A 22900-nucleotide genomic window follows, 5' to 3' on the forward strand; every position below is an offset into this window, starting at 1 on the left:
AAAAAGAATTAGTTCTCCAGGTCAAGGACCTTGATGGATCTGAACTATTGCACTCGTTTTTTTTCTCTCTCCAGTTATGTTGAATGACCTCCTGACCCTCCTCCAGCATTTTCTGTTTTTGGACAGTATACTTAATTGTCTTTTTGTAAAAATTTCTAGACATGCGAACAGTATACATTCTGTGTGATGGAGAAACTGTCATTCAGATAAAAATAATGAAGAGGGGCAGCTTTTCACCTCACTTTCAAGCCATCAGGTCAGAGATCAGAATTCATCATTACTATTTATGTTTAAATGTGAAAGTCGAGGAATGCAGAGGAACAGAGGGATCTTGGAGTTATGGTACAGAGTTCACTGAAGGTGGATTCCCAGGTAGACAGGGTGGTTAAGAAGGCATATGGTCTGCTGGCCTTCATAAATCATAGCATTGAGTGTAGGAGCTGGGAGGTGATGCTGCAGCTGTTTAAGGCATTGGTGAGGCCAGGTTTGGAGTACTGTGCTCAGTTCTAGTCTCCAAACTATAGGAAGGATAAAGATAAGGTGGAAATGGTGCAGAGAAGATTTACAAGGATGTTGCCTGGTTTACAGCATCTGGATTACAGGGAGAGATTAAGGAGACTGGGACTTCATTTATTGGAACATAGTCGACTGAGAGGGGACTTGATGGATTTAAAATTATGAAAGGAATAGATAGACTTGACATAAACAGACTCTTTCCCCTGAGGGCAGGAAAGGTTGGAACAAGAGGGAATTAGTTAAGGGTAAGAGGGCAAAACTTTAGGAGAAATATTAGAGGATGCTTCTTCACTCAGAGTGGTGGCAGAATGGAATGTTCTTCCAAATGAGATAATTGTGGCAGAGTCCCTTCTTTCATTTAAGAGAAGTGAGGGGGTCGGAGGGATATTGGCAGAGAGCGAGAGGATTGAGCTAGTGGAGTTGTTCTAGTGAACCGGCCCGGACTCGAAAGGCCGACATGGCCTGTTTCCGCTCTGTAAACGGTTATATGGTTAAGACCCTGGCATGTTCTTTGCATCAAATGGCTATTACCACAAAGGAAACCCCTTTCAAGTGTATTGGCCCTAACAATACTGAACTTTTGATGGTGGTTCTATTGATAACTATTTCTTTGAGGACCATCTCAGATATTCACATATATGCATTCCAAAAAAGTCAGGAACAAGTTGAAGGCTGGATGCGACCTCTCCCCCCCACCCCACCCCCCAACCCTCTCCAGGGACAAGGCACAGAAAAGTCCTGAGTTTGGGAGCAAAATGGGCTTGCACCCGATTCCTCAACCTGACTCCCTGAGGCGACCCCCTTAGTTTCAAATGGAGCAACCAACCAAGCACAAATTTATTATGATGATACAAAGGTGTAGAGTCAAACAACATTGAGCCCCCAGAGTACACACCCAGAGTACACACCCACCAACCATCAAGAACTAATTTACATTCATCCTCCATTTATCCCATTTTATTCTCCCCACATCCCCATTCAATTCCCCAGGCTCTACCATTCAGCTACACACTGGGGCAATTTGGAGCAGCCTATTAACCATCTAACCCCAATGTCTTTGGGACATGGGGGGAAACAAAGCACTCAGAAGAGGCCATGATTGATCATAGGCCTCCAGGGCCATGAAGTCACAGCTCTCGCCCCTGCCCTGTTTTCATTCTATATCAAGCCTCCACCTCCTGTTGAGGCATTTGAGCAGGTGATGTTAAAAAAAATGAGAAGGCTACAAACGAAGAACCTCTGACAGAAAGATTCCAGGTGATAACTGAAAATAATGCTCACCATATCCCACAAGGACATCATTTTACAAGCACTAGATTTCCTCTTCCTCAACATGATGCTCTTGCTCTATTCTCTATGTAAATACGAGACTTGTTTTGGCATTCAGTTTTGATGGAGTTAATTATTCAACAAAATAAAATGTTTGACACATGAGACAGGGAGAAGAAAATAATTTGCAGAGTTTGTGGTAATAAACTAAGTGATATTATTGTGGGGATTAAGGATTTGAGGGTTAATAGAATCATCCCAATAATATACCAACTAGAATTAGCATCAAGAAATTAACCAGAGGTTAAACATAGTTTAATATGGTCATGACTGGAATTCATACCAGGCTCATTTGTGTACCTATAATGGAAATAATCCCTCAGAACCTAGGCCCAGAAGTCACTGTTTCAAAGTAAAGGATAAGTCATTTTAGGACTTAGATGAAGTGAAATGTCTTCACTCTCAGAGTGGGATGAGCCTTTGGAATTGTCAGTCAGGAGGTCATGGAAGACCTGGTCACCAACTGCATTGAAAACAGTGCTTTTGAGGTTTAATGTGGAGGAAGAAGATCTTGCCATGATCTTGTTGAATGGTGGAACTGGCTCTAGCAGCCCATAGAGTATTCCTGCTCTTATCTCTTCTGCTCTTCACTGCTCAACCCTCTGCCTCCCACCCATGACTTCAGAAACCTGTACCAATTGCAATGATATGTTGTAACACAGTTCCACGTAGCCTCTCTAAGTATAATTGCCGCATTAATTATATTAAATTATTCAGATGAAAGAAATAACTCAGCTGCTCTCTCCACAGAAACTGGCTGACCAGCTGACTATTTCCCAAATTCTGTGTTTCACAATAATCACAAATGACTTTGGGTAGATCCATACTCTCTGACAACTAAAGGGGTTTAGTCCCAGGCTCATTTTCAAACAGGTTAATTGATCGAAGCCTTTTCACTTCGCAAACAATAACTGCAAAAATGAAAGCAAATCTTTAAAGTCATAAGGTGCTGCAGTTATAGATCACCTCATCAATTAATTAATTAATTAATTAGTCAGGTCTAACCTGTACATTATTTGCTATTAGATTGGAAATCCAATGCTCCCATTGCAACGCTCCACGTGAAATGGACTAGTTCAGAGGGTGAAAGTACAGAGCAGATTGCTGAGGGGTTAGAATTTCACACATTCATCTCAGTGAGTTGACCTGTAAATAGAACTTCTTCATTTCTAAATTGATTTTTTTCCCCCTCTTTGGTATGTTGCTTGACCTCAGCTACATTTCCAGTCATTATCTGCATGGTTCCATCGTTCCATAGGATGTTTTCTAAATGCAGAAGTTGCTTTCAACATCAGACTTACAATATTCTGCATTCAACAATAACATTTCCCAAATGGCAGCTTCCACATAAAATCATCTTTATGGCAGATTCAATAAAGTATAAGGCTTCTTCTATTTAGATCAAGTATATAATTAGTGTCTATTAGTGTCAATACCAAAACTTGGCCTTTTACAATACAAAAGATGTGATAGAAAAATAATAAATATAAACTTCATAAAATATATGAAAAGTCCAATAAACTGATTTACTTACTTAAGGATGTATACAAATATCCTCCTACTAAATAGGATCAATAACATAGATACCTAAACTGGCTTTATAAACAAGCATATTTCACAAAGTAATAATGCCTTTCCAATGAATAAATTGATATATATTTTAATTCAACAATATTCACATTTAACTTGCCCTTTAATTATACCATGTAAACAACATGGCGTGACCAACATACATCTCTCGTGCTGGGCAAACAGACATGAAAGGATAAATGGTTGAGCCATGAACACTAACGAAGAAATGCCATAGTTGTAAGCTGTACGTTGCAGATAATCAGTCTGTCCTTTGATCATGTACGGCTGGCTGATCGCCAAGTACCACTTCTCCCATTTATTCCAAATGGGGAAAAAAACCAACAAGCTTTGTCTCGACCACATGATGCCAAACTCTCAATTGATTTGTTTATTGAAACTCAGCATAACAAGAGAGAGAACAAAACCTGCATATGGTACAGCATTTAATGAAGGCTATATTTTAAACATCAGCAGGACATATTATAATGAAATAGATCAAGGTCAATTTTGAATGATTGTGAATAAAATTAAATATTGATTTTGCCACAGACTAAATGAATTAAAACACTCATGATAACACAAAACAACATGCAGACAAATAAAAAATTTACTTTGACAATCAGTTAGCCCAGAAAATATAGTGGCTACCTTATGCATGTGTGAGCAGACAAGAAAGTGTTAGATCCTGGAAGGCTGGATCACAAAATACTCTTGCAATATTTACTCCCAGCTGAAAACATAGGTGGACTTGTCAAAGATGTTTGTGTTTGACCAATTCATTTGCAACAACTGATTCTCCCCCCCCCCCCCCCCCACAACACACACAAATATGAATTCAGCTTAATAACACTGGCCAGCATCCGGGCAGGATATTGTAATAAATGCCGATTTGCAATGTATTCCAAGTTGCTGGCGTGCAAAGAGATGCGTCAATTAGAGGGACATGTACATCTTCAACAAGGCAGGCAGGCTGCAGACCAGCCAGCGGTGCCCCGTCTCTCGCTGCATCCGAGCTGCAAGGGATGCGCACGGCGTTTCACAAATGCAACACCGGGGAGGGTTATTTTACAAATATATACAGAGAGAAAGGACTTACCGAATCTGGAGAGAGCTGAGCCAAAATGGCGAACCTGGAGAGTCGGTCACACTTGCATTTTGTACGTGACGAGTCGATGGGGAACGTCTTGCAGCCGCGACTCGACCAGACCCCATGTACGCCAAGACTGGCAATGCCCGAGAGAGAGAGAGAGAGAGAGGGGGTTGGTGGGGAGGGGGGGGGGGGGAGCAAAACACACACAGAGCTCTCAGTGCAGGGCCAACCACAAAATCCTCTCCCCACACACATGAGAAAATGCACCCTCTGAGATTAGGCAAAAGGTTTAACCATTCAGTCCCTCTTCCTCCCCGATGCTCAGCTGACAAGTCATCTCTGCCCCCCCCCCCCCCCCCCTCCTCGCAGCAGTGATCCCATCCCGGACAAGTCATCTCTGCCCCCCTCCCCACAGTAGTGATCCCATCCCGGACAAGTCATCTCTGCCCCCCTCCCCACAGTAGTGATCCCATCCCGGACAAGTCATCTCTGCCCCCCTCCCCGCAGCAGCGATCCCATCCCGGACAAGTCATCTCTGCCCCCCTCCCCACAGTAGTGATCCCATCCCGGACAAGTCATCTTTCTCCCCCTCCTCGCAGCAGCGATCCCATCCCGGACAAGTCATCTCTGCCCCCCTCCCCGCAGTAGTGATCTCATCCCGGACAAGTCATCTCTGCCCCCCTCCCCGCAGCAGCGATCCCATCCCGGACAAGTCATCTCTGCCCCCCTCCCCGCAGTAGTGATCTCATCCCGGACAAGTCATCTCTGCCCCCCTCCCCGCAGTAGTGATCTCATCCCGGACAAGTCATCTCTGCCCCCCTCCCCGCAGTAGTGATCCCATCCCGGACAAGTCATCTCTGCCCCCCTCCCCGCAGCAGCGATCCCATCCCGGACAAGTCATCTCTGCCCCCCTCCCCGCAGTAGTGATCTCATCCCGGACAAGTCATCTCTGCCCCCCTCCCCGCAGTAGTGATCCCATCCCGGACAAGTCATCTCTGCCCCCCTCCCCGCAGCAGCGATCCCATCCCGGACAAGTCATCTCTGCCCCCCTCCCCGCAGTAGTGATCTCATCCCGGACAAGTCATCTCTGCCCCCCTCCCCGCAGTAGTGATCCCATCCCGGACAAGTCATCTCTGCCCCCCTCCCCGCAGCAGCGATCCCATCCCGGACAAGTCATCTCTGCCCCCCTCCCCGCAGCAGCGATCCCATCCCGGACAAGTCATCTCTGCCCCCCTCCCCGCAGCAGCGATCCCATCCCGGACAAGTCATCTCTGCCCCCCTCCCCACAGTAGCGATCCCATCCCGGACAAGTCATCTCTGCCCCCCTCCCCGCAGCAGCGATCCCATCCCGGACAAGTCAATAGAAACCCCCTCCCATTCACGCCGGATTTGTTTTGTTGCACCGCTACGAGCCAAAATATTGACAGTTTTTAAAAAAAAACCATCTCTGGGAGGCGGCTTATTTACAGGAGTAAATTGCACTGGTCTCAGAAGCATCGCTCCCTCCAAAGCACATACTCATCCATCCCCGGCCAACGGAACATAGACACAGCACAAACATCAAATTCGCTTGCTACCTGAGAGGCGAGCTTCAGTTTACTTTTGCCCCCCTCTCTCTCTCTCTCACACACACACACACACACACACACACAGGTTGCTAAGGCAATATTAAGATGTTTGTCCTTTGAGGGCTTATTAAACAGCTCTTCGCATCGTCCAAATGGCAATTTACATGTTCTTTTCAAGAATGCTCTCCTGTATGCATGCCAAACAATTTGAGTCGTCCTTGCAGCAAACAAAATAAAATTTACAAAGTGTGCACCAAACCCGAGTCCAAAAAATAAAAATGAAGAGAACTACAGGTCCATTTCCAGTGGCACAGACTCTCACACACTGAAACAAGTGGAAAAAAAGATTTAGAAAGCAATGGAAAGAGAGGGGGGTGGGGAGAGAGAGAGAGAGCGAGAGAAAGAGAGCAGGGGTGATAAGAACAGGTCTCCCACCATTAATGTGATGAGTCGAAGAACTGGTGGTAGATTTGGCATCAGCCCGCAGCCAAGAAGCTTCTGAGCATAACTTTATCGAGTGAACGTGATGTCTTTATACGAGGAATTAACCCAACGAATGGCTTTTTAAGTACCAAACCACAGTGACAGGGCAATACTAATAGATTCCGAACGTCACGTTGCACTTGAGGGGCGATCATTGATAAATTAGTACTGCCACAATTTCTCAGATTCAGATTGTTCCTGCAAGAACAACTTTTTTTCTCTCTGTTTAATGGTACCTGTATCTCCTGAAATAGATGTGTGAATATTCTTTGTGACACATTGTTCCCTTATGCCAGACCCAATTATCATATTGCATGTACCTGAGTCCATACCACCAAAGACAGCTCTCTTTAAAAAAAAGTTGATTTTAGCAACTTCTTGTTTTCAAAAGGTGAGTACCCTGTCGTGGGGAAAATTCTAACCTTGATAATTGTGCATCGAGTTTTGGTGATTAGCCTGTATGATTAATGCACTGTGTATGCACTGCTCACCAACTATCTCACTGAAGCTCGGTACATGTGGCCATAAACTTGAACTTGATTTTTTTCCAAGTCACAGCAGAGAATTCAAAGCCCACCAAGACAGGGTTGAACAGCACAGAAATAGGCCCCCATCAGCATACCATCTCTTTGCCAACCTTTTATGCCCAAGTACATTAATCCTATAGGCCTGCATCAGGTTAGTGTCCTCCCATACTTTGCCTATTGAGGTGCCGATCCAGAAGTCTCTGAAACTTAAAGATTGTATCTGACACTACCATCTCCTCTGCCAGCTAGTTTCAGATAACAACCACACTGTGTAAAAAAAAATCATTCATCTCAAATCCCCTTCTCACTCTAAAATGATCCCTTTTGTTTTTTTTATACTCTCCTACCAATAAAAAAAAAATTATTTTCTGTCCTACGTATGCCATACATAATTGTCATCAGGTATAGTGTAAGGTCAAGCCTCTTTCACTCAGGGACAACAAACTCAGCCCAACCAATCTCAAATTGAGATCGCAGCCTCTCCAGTCCAATCACATATATCGTGTCATCCAAAACTGAGTTTGGTCTTCACTCCAAATCATTCAGTTTTTGAATATGTTAGAAATGTTGAGTTGAATGCCTCTTTCTATGTGTAAATGTATACGATTCTGTGATAATTGAGGGACAGAAAGTGGTCTGAAGAGGGATTAGTTCCATTATTTTCATTGTGGCTGATAAATAGTCACTGAAACATTATTTGTTTGAATTTGTGGTAGCCCTATACCATAAGACAATGAGCCAGATCCTCTTAACATTTTTTGATCTATGGCTTAATGTTCTGCTGCCAGGGACACCCATGAGTGGCAACTCAGCCTCAGGTGATGGAAGCTGTCAACCCACCTGTAAAAGCTCCACTGGACTTCTGACACCTCACTGCTGTCAAAAACTTAGATTATTTTTAAAAATAGCTTGATGATAGACATTTAAAAAGAGATCAAATGGATTTAAATAAGTAAATATCAATTATTAAGATGATCATACTAGAAATTAATTTAGACATCAAGTAAACTGAAAGAAAGGAAAATGCTGGCCTTGGGTGTTTCAGCCCAATGTCTGGTTCATGCTGTGGAGATTTGTGGATTGATTTCAAAAGTTACGCTTTCCAAATGGAAAACTAACAATTATACAGCCAGAGCTACAAGAAAAAAAAAACACAAAGATTTTTCTCTGCAGAACAACAGCAAAAGTTTTTGGATAACATTTCATCTTTCATCATTTTCATCAACTCATTGCTGAGTATCTTGAAGCAAATATAATGGGCAGTCAACATTACTGGCAAATTTGGTATCAATCAAAGACATATTTCCATTCAGTTACATATTCTGGAAAGTATTAGTGATGTATTGACAGACTAGCAAACTTAAATAAAAACCATTCTCATAATAGTTTGTCAGACAAGTCTCCTCTGGCAAATTTACCTCAAAAATGGTGTGTCTCAAAAGTGTACAACTGGTCATTATTACCGTTCAATTTCTACTCAATTCTGGGATAAGAATATCAATAGAACCTCCTGTGCCATTCAGTTAGATCATGGCTGATCTTTTCTCCATATCCCTTCATTCACCTCTATGTAAAAATCTATTCAACCTTGTCTTAAATATAGTTACTGAGGTACCCTCCAGTGCTTCAATGGGCAATGAATACCATAGATTCACCACCCTCTGGGAAAAACAGTTCCTCCTCATCTCCATCCTAAATCTATTACCCTGTCTCCCAGTTCTGGTCACTCCCACCAATGGAAACTACTTACCTACCTCTATATTATCTATGCCTTTCAAATGGTTCCATAAGATCTCCTCTCATTCTTCTAAAGTCCAATGAATACAGACGCAGACGACTCAATCTCTACTCACAGGCTAACCCCCTCATCTCTGGAATCAACCTGGTGAATCACCTCAAAAGCTAGTTCATATTTTCTCAAGTAAGGAGACCAGAGCTGCATGGAGTCGTCCAGATGTGACCTCACCAGTACCTTGTAAAATTACAGTATTACCTTCCTGCTCCTAAAGTCAGTATTGCCTCCATGCTCCTAAATTTAATCCCTCTAGCAATGAAGGCCAACATTCCATTTATTTCTTGTATCATGAAAATATCTTGTGAGCTGATTCAATAGATAACATAAGATCATCGTTGTACTATTAAATGAGTCATTGTCTTTTTTCTTTGCTGCAATCATTCTGTGGTCAAAAAATATTGATTTCTAGAACATTCATTGCTGCAAATCTTGCAGTATGATAGATGTGCAAAATTGTACAAAGAAGCATGCTCGGTGAATGAGGCAGAGAATATCTCTGGAGAGCTGTATGTGGTGATGTTCTCATTCCTTGGCAACGAGCTTTTCAATCTTTTTCATTACTAACTGAAGGGAATGAAAAACAAGAAATTGTGACGGAAAACTTCTATGGACGTTAATGGACTGGAATTGTAATTGAATGTTAAATTTAAATCTGAAGAGTAGGTCATTTTTTTTGCAATCTAGAGTATTTTTATGGTATATTCACTATTTTCTTCCTGAATAATTTTAGATTTTAAAAATATGTAGGCTCTTTTCTTGGTCCTTCTTAAATACATCATCTAAACATTAATTTTGGTTGAGGAATATAGGATGTAACTAACTGCCTTGGGGATTTCAGAAATGTTTACCATACCCTGCATGTTTCAGTCACATCTTTTTCTGATGTCGTCCTCTAATTTTGTCGACTTGTGGTCAGGTGTGGTTTCACAAATATTTACCTGTTTCCATTTCTAATCTTCACTGAGCTGGAAGATGAGGTATTGGCAGGTGACACCACCGATGCACTTAATTCTGTATCGACCAGCATTGATTCAAACACACCTTCTGTTTTAGAGCTTTGGCTATTTCTTTAAGCAGTTCTGAGCAAATAGTTGTCCATTCAGGAGCTTAATCTGGACTATTGACGCAAAATGGTCAAATTACAAGACCAAGATTCAGAAAGTTGAAATGTTGATTGAGAAATGAGAGACAGAATTACAGCATGCCAGCTGAAGAATTTAAATATAAATTTGAGATATCCAACGTCAATATAAATGATCAGAAATTCACTGGATTGTTGTGAAAGCTAAACCAGCTCACTGATGTCCTTCAAGTCAACTGCCATCCTGCTTGCCCAGAAGTGATTTTGTAACTACATATCAATGTAGTTGTCTCTTAGCTGCCTTTAGAAATTGCTTTGCAAACTGGTCAATTAAGAAGCAATTATGAACTGGCAACAAATACTGGTCAGATTCTGTGAGAAAATAAATCTGGACAAGATGGCCAAGTCCCAAACAAATTCAATCGTAATTTTTTTTTGTGGAGGATTTATTTTCTTGTAGCCTGAAAATACAGCCAAGATTAAAGACAGTCTTTAGCTGAACAACACATATTGGCTCTTGCTAAATTCTTCCATGCTAAGGTAGTGAAACACTAAAGTCTGCAGACACTGTGACTGTGGTTAAAACACAAAAATGCTGGAGGAACTCCACAGGTCACGCAGCATGCTAAGGAGGTAAAGATAAATAATCAACAATTTGGGCCTTGAAGAAGGGTTCAGGCCTCCTATGGACACTGCATGACCTGCGGAGTTCCTCCAGCAATTTTGTGTTTTTACTAATTTATTCCATGCTGACTGTGTGCTAATCCCATTCGCCTGCTTTTGGCCTAGATCTATCCATTCATTTCCTTTCCAAGTAGCTGTCCAGATAGCTTTTAAATGCTATAATTGTATTTTCCGCCAGCTCTTCCACTAGCAGCTCATTCAATGTCACTACCCCCTCAGATCACTTTAAAATTTTTCCCCATCAACTTAAACCTACATCCTCGAGTTATAGACTTGCCAGGCCTAGCAAAAAGACTCTATCTTCTCTATATATGCCCCTAATAATTTTACAGATCTCCATAAACTTACCCCTTGGCCTCCCGCATTCCAGTGAGAATAAACCAACCTATCCCTATTTAGGTTTTCAGAGAAACCTTTTGGTAACTCAAATTCTACCACAATGTTCTTGCAGCGTGGCAACAAAAATTGGTGATAACAAAGCTTTTTATAAGATTATATCACATGCAAAAGGGTAGCTAAAGTGAAGGTTGGTCCATGGGAGGATGAAAAATTTGAATTGATACTAGGTAATGATGAAATCACTGAGGCTTTGAACGACTATTTTGTGTTGGTCTTCATGGTGGAGGATACATCTACTCTGCCAAAGACAGATGTTATGGATTTGACAGGAGGTGAGAAATTGGATGTAATAGTTATCACCAAAGAGGCAGGACTGAGAAAACATGAGGGTCTAAAGACAGATAAATCCATTGGTCTCTAAAGACAGATAAATCCATTGGTCCTGATGGAATGCATCCCAGGGTACTGAAAAAAATGGCAGAAGTTAGAGTAGAGGCTTTGGTGATAATTTACCCAAGTTCTTTGGACCCTGGGCAGCTTGCAGCAGACTGAAGGATGGTGAATGTCATGCCACTATTCAGAAAGGATGTAGGCAAAAGGCAGGGAAACTATAGGCCAGTTAATTTAACATCTGTTGTCGGGAAATGCTTGAAGCGATTATTAAAGAAGAAATAGCAAGGCAAGTGAAGCAAAATGGCATCAGGCAGACACAGCATGGACTCACCAAAGGCAGTTCCTCTTTAACAAATTTACCCAAGTTCTTTGAGGATGTAATGAGTGCAGTAGACAGAGGGGAGCAGATGAACGTTGTTTACCTGGATTTCCAGAAGCGTTCAAAAAGGTGCTACATAAAAGACTTGCACATAAGATAAGGATGCATGAAGTTGGGGATGATTTAATTGCATGAATAGAGGATTGATTAACCAATAGAAACTAGAGTTGGGATATAGGGGTGTTTTTTTCTGGTTGGCAATCTGTACTAAGCAGGGTACTGCAGGGGTCAGTGCTGGGCCTGCAAATATTCACAATATACATTAACGATCTGGAAGAGAGGACAGAGTGTAGTGTATCTAAATTTGCTGATGACACTAAAATTAGTGGAAAAGCAAATTGTGCAGAGTATACAAACAGCCTCCAGAGAGATATAGGTAGGTTAAGAGAGGGGGAAGGTATTTGGCAGATGGAGTACAATGTTGGTAAATGTGAAGTTATCCACTCTGGAAGGAAAAAAGGCAAATGATTGCAGCATGATGCTATGAAGAAGGACTTGAAAATGCTTGGGCATGAATTACAAAAGGATGGCTTGCAGGTGCAGCAGGCCAATGTTTTGGCCAGATGCAATATGACATCCCAATTCTTATTCTTTGCCGTATGAAGATAAGCTTGCCAAATGTCTACAATATCCTATCCATCTGTGTGGCCATTTTCAAGGAGCGATGAACTTGCAACCAAGGTCACTCCGTACATCAACACTCCTGAGGTCCTTTCCATTCACTGTATATGCCCTGCTTGAATTTGACATCCCTAAATATATGACCTCACACATGTTACATCCTCCACCTCTCTGGCCAACTTTCCATCTGATCTGACGCTATATTCACTGGAATTGAAAAGACTAAGCTGGGATCACTTTGAAACGTATCATATTTTAAGGTGGATCAATTGGGCACATGCTGAGATGCTATTCCTTTGAAATGCACAATGTCAAATTAGATAGCAAAGGGGATGATAATTTGGGACAAAAATAAGGAAAAAATATCCAGAGAGTGGGAATTTCAGAAGGCCATTGATTCTGAGTAACTCAAATAGTTCAAGGGTTTGAGCACAGAGAGAATGAGAGGATAAGGCAGGATGAGGGGTTGAGAGGATAAGGCAGGATGAGGGGTGGAGAGGATAAGGCAGGATGAGGGGTTGAGAGGATAAGGCAGGATGAGGGGTTGAGAGGATAAGGCAGGATGAGGGGTGGAGAGGATAAGGCAGGATGAGGGGTGGAGAGGATAAGGCAGGATGAGGGGTTGAGAGGATAAGGCAGGATGAGGGGTTGAGAGGATAAGGCAGGATGAGGGGTGGAGAGGATAAGGCAGGATGAGGGGTGGAGAGGATAGGCAGGATGAGGGGTGGAGAGGATAAGGCAGGATGAGGGGTTGAGAGGATAAGGCAGGATGAGGGGTTGAGAGGATAAGGCAGGATGAGGGGTTGAGAGGATAAGGCAGGATGAGGGGTTGAGAGGATAAGGCAGGATGAGGGGTTGAGAGGATAAGGCAGGATGAGGGGTTGAGAGGATAAGGCAGGATGAGGGGTTGAGAGGATAAGGCAGGATGAGGGGTTGAGAGGATAAGGCAGGATGAGGGGTTGAGAGGATAAGGCAGGATGAGGGGTTGAGAGGATAAGGCAGGATGAGGGGTTGAGAGGATAAGGCAGGATGAGGGGTTGAGAGGATAAGGCAGGATGAGGGGTTGAGAGGATAAGGCAGGATGAGGGGTTGAGAGGATAAGGCAGGATGAGGGGTTGAGAGGATAAGGCAGGATGAGGGGTTGAGAGGATAAGGCAGGATGAGGGGTTGAGAGGATAAGGCAGGATGAGGGGTTGAGAGGATAAGGCAGGATGAGGGGTTGAGAGGATAAGGCAGGATGAGGGGTTGAGAGGATAAGGCAGGATGAGGGGTTGAGAGGATAAGGCAGGATGAGGGGTTGAGAGGATAAGGCAGGATGAGGGGTTGAGAGGATAAGGCAGGATGAGGGGTTGAGAGGATAAGGCAGGATGAGGGGTTGAGAGGATAAGGCAGGATGAGGGGTTGAGAGGATAAGGCAGGATGAGCGGTTGAGAGGATAAGGCAGGATGAGGGGTTGAGAGGATAAGGCAGGATGAGGGGTTGAGAGGTAGAATAAGATGTAGCCTTGTCCCTGTTCTATTTTGCCTTCTTATCTGTTATGGATCGATAGAGCTGACAGCCTGGTTGGCCTTTGTCCTCTAGTTCTTTTTTATTAAAGTTGAATGAGAGTTCATTTTTAAGCAATAGAAACCTATGCGGTGAATTGAATGTGGGCTCCATCCAGCTTGTAATATCTTTAGCCTCTCTTCTCTTTTCCAGTGGATTGCATTTAAGATTATTTCTGCAGACAGCAATATTACTTTTGCAATAAAGTGAGGCTAAAAACAAGTGATGTTCATTCAATTTTAAGGGAAATAATATTTACAATTTGCATTAAAATAGCACTGTTAACATAGGACAAGGTTCTAATGGATGGAAATGATAATGGAACCCTGCGAAAATAACTATATTACCAAGTTCAAGGTGGTAAAAGGGTGGAGGATTTTAATTTGACATTGAAGCACCAATGATTGTATTTTTTTCTGACCGTGAATCAGATAAACAAATGTTATCCAGAAAAATAAATCTCCATACCAAAAGAGTACACACTTTTAAAGCAGTAAATAATCTCATCTCACAGTAATCGGTGAACAAATTTGCTGCAATCACGATATGGCTAAATGAGTGGATTGGATTAGTAATATCGTAATCCGCTGCTAATTTACAAATAATCGCCATAAACCATGCATTGACATGCTATCTTCCAGACCAAGTTGACAATTTTTATTACTTGATCATCTCCGATTATTCTTTTCGCATTGGGCTGGCACGGTTGGCGTAGCAGTTAGCGCAACGCCTTTACAGCGCCAGTGATCATGACCAGGGTCCAAATCCCACACTGACTGTAAGGAGTTTGTACGTTCTCTCTGTGTCTGCATGGGTTTTCTCCAGGGGCTTCTGGAATCCCCACCATTCAAATCGTAGTGGGGGTTGAAGTGTGGCAGCCCGCCGCGGCAGCGATCGAGCCGGCACTCTGGGTGGCGAGCGCAACCAAAGGCTAGGAGCGCAGTGGCACTAGGCCCAACAAGCGCACTGGTGGGTGAACAGCAAGGGCAGCTTAAAGGCCAGCAACCCCAAAATAGTGCTGGCCTTGCTGTGCAGCCAACAGCGCACGGGAAATAAGGGCATTGTTATTCAGAAAAGTACCCACGCACGGGAAACCCACTTTTGTTATGCATGTTGTGATGTCAGCTAAAGGGGGCCATGGTGGGAAGAGTGGAAGTATAGAAGTCAGGCCTGAGCCCTAATAACCCTGATGATATCTCCAAGACTGCCATCATCACTCCATTTGGCCTCTTCAGATTCTTCCGAATGCCATTTGGGTTAACGAACGCCTCACAGACCTGACAGCAACTCATGGGCCGAGATCTGGATGGCACCTTTGTGTACCTGGATGACATCCTGGTGGTGAGCAGGAACCAAGAGGAGCATATGGCACACCTCCACAACTTCTACTCATGACTGAGTGAGTTCAGCCTGATGATCAACCCAGCCATATTCCAGTTCAGATTGGAGGCCATCAACTTCCTGGGCCACAGGATAACCAGGGAAGGAGCCACACCGCTACACAGTAAAGTGGAGGCCATCCGGAAGTTCCCCTGACCCAACACAACCAAGGGACTACAGAAGTTCGTGGGGATGATCATTTTCTATCACAGGTTCATTCCCTCAGCTGCCCCAATCACGTGACCCTCGTTCGCCCAAATGGCAGGCAAGACGAAGGACATCATCTGGGACAATGAGTTAGCAGAGACTTTCATGAAAGCCCAAGAAGCCCTAGTGAACACTACTTTCCTGGCACATCCCATGTCAGACACTCCAATGACCCTGATGGTGGATGCCTCAGGAACTGCGATCGCGGAGTTCTGGAGCAGATCAAAGGAAGCTGGCAGCCGTTGGCTTTCTTCAGCAAACATCTGCGGCCTCCAGATCTGAAGTACAGCCCTTTTGACAGGGAGCTACTGGCACTGTGCAAAGCCATCCACCACTTCAGGTACTTCCTAGAGGGCAGATCCTTCATGGCTTTCACAGATTACAAGCCTCTGACTTTAACCTTGGCTAAAATCTCGGACTCCTGGTCAGCCCGCCAGCAATGACACCTGTCTTACATCTCGGACACATCACAGATGTAAAGCACATCTCGGCAAGGACAACGTGATGGCCAATGCACTTTCCAGGCAAAATATCCACGTGCTCTCAAGGGGAGTGGACTTGGTGGCACTGGCAGAGGTGCAGCAGAAAGACGAGGAGATGTCCGAATACAGGACTGCCACATTGGGACTGCAGCTCCAGTGCATCCCAGTCGGCAGAGGTAACATCACCCTCCTGTATGACATGGCCACCGGTAAGGACAGACCCATCGTCCCAGTGGCTTGGAGACGACAGGTTTTCGACACTATCCATAGGCTGGCTCACCCATCTATCAGGACCACGGTCCAGCTGGTGGCCAGCAAATATGTGTGGCATAGATTGCGGAAACAGGTCAGCGGGTGGGCGAAGGCGTGCATGCAGTGCCAAACAGCCAAGCTACAGCAGCACACCAAGACCCCACATCAGCACTTCGAGCCTGCAGAACAAAGTTTCGACCACATCCACGTGGACATAAAAGGACCCTTGCCGGTATCCCAGAGTTTCCAATATCTGTTCACGATGGTCGATCATTTCACCAAGTGGTCATAAGCAGTCCCGCTGGCAGACATGTCCACAACCTCATGCGCCAGGGCCCTCATCTCATCCTGGGTAGCATGGTTCAGGTTACCAGCTCCATCACATCTGACAGAGGGGCTCAGTTCACCTCCAGTCTGTGGTCCAACCTCGCCAGCCTGTGGGGTGCCTAGCTGCATCACATAACAGCTTACCACCCACCGTCCAATGAGTTGGTGGAGTACTTCAACAGACACCTCAAAACTGTGCTCATGACCACACTGGTAGACGAGCTACTATGGGCACTGTTGGGCATCCACACGGCACCCAAGGAGGACCTCAACACTTGTCTACAGAGCTCCACTGGTGGTCCCAGAAGAATTTGTACCATCCCTAGGGGATGACTCGGCAGCGTTCCTCAGCAGGCTAAGGATAAGAGTCAGAAACCTGGCCCTGATTCCATCTCCAGGCACGGACAGGTAAAGACCAACATACCCAAAGACCTGCATGACTACGAGAATGTTTTCATTCGCAGGGGTCCACATCATCCATCACTTCAGGGGCCATACAAGGGTCTGTTCCGGGTCCTCAACAATGGGACCATGTTCAAGCTGGAGGACATAGGCAAGATTGAGGTCTTCACCACAGAAAGGCTGAATCCAGCACACCTGGACCCAGCACGCCTGGTTGAGACACCAGCAACACGCCGAAGAGGCAGGCCACTGAAGGGTGCAGAGAGTTTGCTTCCAGATATCAAGGACAATACCACCAGTTCTGAGGGGGGGGGGGGGAAAAGAGAGGTCATGTGGCGGCCCGCCACAGCAGCGATCGAGCCAGCAGCAATGGCCCTAACAAGTGAACCTGCGGGTGAATGGGAAGGGCAGCTTAAAGGCCAGTGACCCCAAAATTACACTGGCCTTGCTGTGACAACGCATGGGAAAGAAGGGCATTGTCATGCAGAAAAATTACCACGTGTGGGAAACCCGTTTTGTTATGCATGTTGTGCCATCAACGAAGTTGGGGGCCATGGTGGGAACAGTGCAAGTATAAAAGTTGGGCCTGAGCTCTAATAAAACTTAGAGTTTAACCTGACTACACTGCATGTGTGCGTCTTCTTTCAAGTAGCGTACGGTTACAGTAGGTTAATTGATCGTAAATTGGGTGGAATGGACTCTTAGGCTGAAATGGCCCATTACCATGCTGTATGTCTAAATTTAAATTAAATTATTTTTAAATCAGAAGTATTCTTAAGTTGCAGTGGCACATGCTTTGATGGTCAATAAAGTTACTTACATACCTCCTCCAGAAGCTGTACAATATTTACAAAACAAGTCTACTTAGGGTTGCTCCCTTGCTCATGGTACCTAATGCATCTGGGGGCTGGAGACCATGCGGCGACTACGGTTGGCTTAATGAGGCCACCACTCCAGATAGTTACCCTGTGCCGCATATCCAGGACTTTGTGGCAAACCTGCATGGAGCAACGATCTTCTCCAAAGTGGACTTGGTGCGAGGGTACCACCAAATCACAGTGCACCCTGACAACATCCCCAAGACGGCCATCATCATTCCATTCGGGCTGCTCGAGTTCCTGAGGATGCCATTCAGGCTCAAGAATGCGGCACAGCCCTTCCAGCGACTGATGGACGCAGTGGGCCGAGACCTGGATGACCCTTTCATCTACTTAGACAATATCCTGGTGGTGAGCAGAACCGGGGAGGAACATCTACAACACCCGAAGCCTCTACAGTCACCTACATGAGTTCGGCCTTACTATCAACCTGGCTAAATACCAGTTTGGACTGAGCACAATTGACTTCCTGGGCCACAGGATTACCAAATGCGGGCCACACCACTACCCTGCAAAGTGGAGGCTATTTGCAACATCCCGAGGCCTGTATGACCAAAGGACTGCAGGAGTTTATGGGGATGGTCACCTTTTATTGCAGATTCATCCCTACTGCTGCTCAAGTGATGCGCCCACTTAACACCGTGACCTGGGATGATGACTCCACATGAGCGTTCATGGATGTGAAGGAAGCCCTGGCTAATGCCGCACTCCTGGCCCACCCCAGGTCAGATGCACCCACAGCCCTCGTGGTTGATGCCTCAGGAACAGAGATTGGTGGAGTTCTGGAGCAGCAGATAGAAGGAATTTGGTGTCCGCTAGCTTTCTTCAGCAAACACCTGTGGCCCTCTGAGCTAAAGTACAATGCTTTCTACAGAGAGCTACTGGTGCTGTACTTAGCCATCTGGTACTTCCTAGAGGGAAGAGCTTTCATGGACCACAAACCACTGACGTTCACTTTGGCAAAGGTCTCCAACCCGTGATCAGCCCACCAGCAGAGACACTTGTTTTACATCTTGGAGTACACCACCGTCGTAAGGCACATCTTGGAAAAAGATAACATGGTCGCGGATGCCATGTCAAGACAGAGCATCCACTCTCTGGCCAACGGACTGGACTTATGGCACTGGTGGAGGCACAGCAGCAGGATGACGAGATTCCTCATTGCAGAACTGCCGTCACAGGGCTGCAGCTTCAGGATATCTCAGTCAGCATAGGTAACACTACCCTCCCGTGCAACATGGCCACCGGGCAGGTTCGATTATCTCACAGGGTTTCCACTACCTGTTCACAGTGGTCGACTGTTTCACCTGGTGGCCAGAAGCAAACCTCCTGGCCGACATGTCCACCAAGTCCTGCACCAAGGCACTCGTCTCGTCTTGAGTAGCAAGATTCGGGCTACCATGCCACATAACCTCCGACAGAGGCACATAATTTACCTCCAGCCTTTGGGCCAACGTTGCCAACCTACGAGGCGTTCAGGTACACCACACAAAACCATACCATGCACAGTCCAATGGGCTGTTTGAGCGTTTCCACAGGCACCTCAAGGCCACCCTTACGACAAGACTCAAGGGCTTCAACTAAGTGGATGAACTGCCATGGGCACTGTTGGGGATTCTTAAAGCCCCTAAGGAAGACCTCCACACATCCTCCGCTGAACTTGTCTACGGAACTCCACATTCATGGTCCCCAGGGATTTCTTCCCACCAGCCAGAGGTCAACAGGAGGATACAACCATCTTCCTGGACAGACTGTGGGAAAAGGTCGGTAACCTGGCTCCGATCTCACCCTCCTGAAACGGGCAAGACAAGTTCAACATCCCTAAAGAACTCCAAGCCTGTGAGTCTGTGTTTGTGTGCAGAGGTCCACACTGTCCAATGCTACAAAGGCCCCTTCTGAGTCATCCAGAACAAGAGGCCACCTTCAAACTGGACATCGGTGGCAAACCAGAGGTCTTCACTGCAGACAGGCTCAAGCTGGCACACACAAACCCAACACATCCCATGGAGACACCAGCACCTCGATGCAGACCACCAAAGACATTGGGAACTGCATCCAAGGACACCATGAACTGTAGCGCCAGCTCTGGGAGGGGGGTACATGTGGTGGCCCGCCACCGCAGAGATCGAGCCGGCACATCACACGGTAGTAAATAGCAGCATAACGCACTGTAACACGTCCCTTGACACAGCAAACTGACGCAGTTGAAGCTGGAGCAGTACAAGACCAGTAGCCCTAAAATAGCGCTGGCCAAGCTGTCCAGTTAACAGATCAACAAAAAAAGGCTGGGAAAGAAGGGTATTCACATGCAAGAATCTTCCCGCCTGCTATTGTTATTCATGCAGCTGATGTCAGCCAATCAAACAAACGGCGGAGACTTCAACTGTATAAAAGGAACCTTTCCAGCCTCAATAAATCTCAGAGCTTAACCTCCCACAATGTGAGTGTGTGTTCCTTTGTAGCAGTCAGCTACAACCCTTTCATTCCTGGAATCATCCCAGTAAACCTCTTTGAACCCTCTCCAACATCAGTACATCTTTTCAAAAACAAGGAGCACAAAACTGCTCACAATATTCCAAGTGGGATCTGAAGTAAAAACACAATGCTAGAGAAATTCAGCAGGTCGAACAGTGTACTTTATATAGCAGAGATAAGGATACATAACCTACCTTTCGGGCTTGAGCGGTTCATTGAAATATGGAAAAATTATGACAGGCAGAAAGGCCTGTATGGGGCCCCAAACTGTCGTAAGGGAGGAGGTGTGGGCATAAATGTGGCACCTCCATCTCAGGAGGCAAACTTTCCACAGACATATTTTGCAAACCCACCAACTCCCACAAGTACCTCAACTGTACTTCCTCACACCCAGTCCTCTGCAAGGATTTCTTTCTTGCAATTGCTTTGTCTCTGCTACATCCATTTCCAAGATAAGGTGTTCCAGACCACGTCATCAGAAATGTCTGCCCTGGCTTCCCCTCCACCATCATCAACTCAGCCCTCATCTGCATCTCCTCCATTTACCACTCATCTATGCAACAAACATAGGATTCCCCTTGTTCTTTCCTACCACCCCACCAGTCTTTGCATCCAACACATTATCCTCTGGAATTTCTGGCACTTAAAACAGGATCCCACTACCAGACATAGCTTCCCCTCTCCTCCACTCTCTGCGTTCCATCAGGATTATTCCTTCTATGACTCCCTCATATACTCATCCCTCCCCACCAATCTCTCCCAGCACATTCCCCTGAGCCGCAGGAGGTTCCATACTTACGTCCAAACCTCCTCTCTCTCCACAGTTCGGGGCCCCTAACAGACCTTTCAAGTGAACCAAAACTTCAATTGTGTATCCACAGGAGAGGGATCTCCAGCATTTCGTGCTTCCTTTATGGCCTTCTCTAGATCAGAGAGACTGGACAAAGACTGGACGATTGCTTCACTGAGCAATTTCACTTTGTCCACATCAGTGACAAGGACCTCCCAGGTCTTTATAGTTCTGCATCCCAATCCCTACTCACGTCTGTCCATGGCTTCATGTACTATTTCACAAGACCACACGTAAATTGAAGGAATAACACCTGATTTTTCATCTGGGCAGTCTCCAGCCAGATAATATTAACATCAACTTCTCCCGATTCTGCTAAACCTACTCTCCATTCTCCCTCTCTTCCTCTCCCCTTCTCTTTTGTTCCCTCACCACTCCACCCCATTCCCTCTCTATTCACCTAATGATCCGTCCTCCCACTGCTTCCTGCTATCTCCATCTATTACCTCATACCTGTGGGACCAGGCTCCTCCCCTCCTCCCCCTTACATTTTTGGATGCCTTCCGACATTTTTCCATATGTTGGAGGTCAAGCTGAAACATTGGTTATGCATCTTTATCATTGCTCTATAAAATACACTGCTTGACCTGCTGAGTTTCTTCAGCATTGTATTTTTACTCCGAGTGGAGTCTCACCAGTGCCTTATAAAACCTCAACATCACATTCCTGCTCTTGTATTCTATTCCTCTTGAAATCAATGCCATAATTGCATTTGTCTTCTTCACCACTGACTCAACATGCAAATTTACCTTCAGGCTATCCTGCACAAGGGCTCCCAGGTCCCTTTGAATCTGGAAATTTTTCATTTTCTCTCATCTGCCCATTTTTTTTCTACCTAAGTGCATGACCAAACACTTTCTGACATTATATTTGCCACTTCTCTGATCATTCTCCTAATCTGTCTGTCCTTCTGCCGCCTCCATGTTTCCTCCACACTACTAGATGCTCCTTTACCTACCTTCTTGTCATCTGCAAAGCCACTCATTCCATAATCAAAGTCATTAATGTAAAAAGAACACCAACACTGACCCCTGTGGATCACCACTAGCAACTGGCAGCCAATCAGAATGTGATCCTTATATTCCAACTCTCTGCTTCCTGCCAATCAGCCAATGCTCTACCCATCTCCTTCTTGATATTCTTCTTTGGCTTGGCTTCGCGGACGAAGATTAAATGGAGGGGTAATGTCCACGTCAGCTGCAGGCTCGTTTGTGGCTGACAAGTCCGATGCGGGACAGGCAGACACGGTTGTAGCGGTTGCAAGGGGAAATTGGTTGGTTGGGGTTGGGTGTTGGGTTTTTCCTCCTTTGTCTTTTGTCAGTGAGGTGGGCTCTGCGTTCTTCTTCAAAGGAGGTTGCTGCCCGCCGAAGTGTGAGGCGCCAAGATGCACGGTTTGAGGCAATACCAGCACATTGGCGGTGGTCAATGTGGCAGGCACCAAGAGATTTCTTTAGGCAGTCCTTGTACCTCTTCTTTGGTGCACCTCTGTCTCGGTGGCCAGTGGAGAGCTCGCCATATAACACGATCTTGGGAAGGCGATGGTCCTCCATTCTGGAGACATGACCTATCCAGCGCAGTTGGATCTTCAGCAGTGTGGATTCGATGCTGTCGGCCTCTGCCATCTCGAGTACTTCGATGTTGGTGATGAAGTTGCTCCAATGAATGTTGAGGATGGAGCGGAAACAATGCTGGTGGAAGCGTTCTAGGAGCCGTAGGTGATGCCGG

At 45.4% G+C, this 22900-nt stretch overlaps 1 protein-coding gene across 7 annotated transcripts in view; it reads right to left on the reverse strand.

The window, feature by feature from the left end:
- The window catches only part of adgrb1a (adhesion G protein-coupled receptor B1a), a 651114-nt gene that overhangs the window by 162210 nt on the left and 466004 nt on the right, over positions 1 to 22900 (reverse strand). For all 7 annotated transcript variants that reach the window (XM_069922257.1, XM_069922254.1, XM_069922256.1 and 4 more), the window contains exon 17: positions 4514 to 4640. In XM_069922257.1, the coding sequence (XP_069778358.1) occupies positions 4514 to 4640 (127 nt within the window). The remainder of the gene's footprint in view (positions 1 to 4513; positions 4641 to 22900) is intronic.

The sequence above is a fragment of the Narcine bancroftii genome, chromosome 2 (genome assembly GCF_036971445.1).
Source record: "Narcine bancroftii isolate sNarBan1 chromosome 2, sNarBan1.hap1, whole genome shotgun sequence".
Taxonomy (NCBI): domain Eukaryota; kingdom Metazoa; phylum Chordata; class Chondrichthyes; order Torpediniformes; family Narcinidae; genus Narcine; species Narcine bancroftii.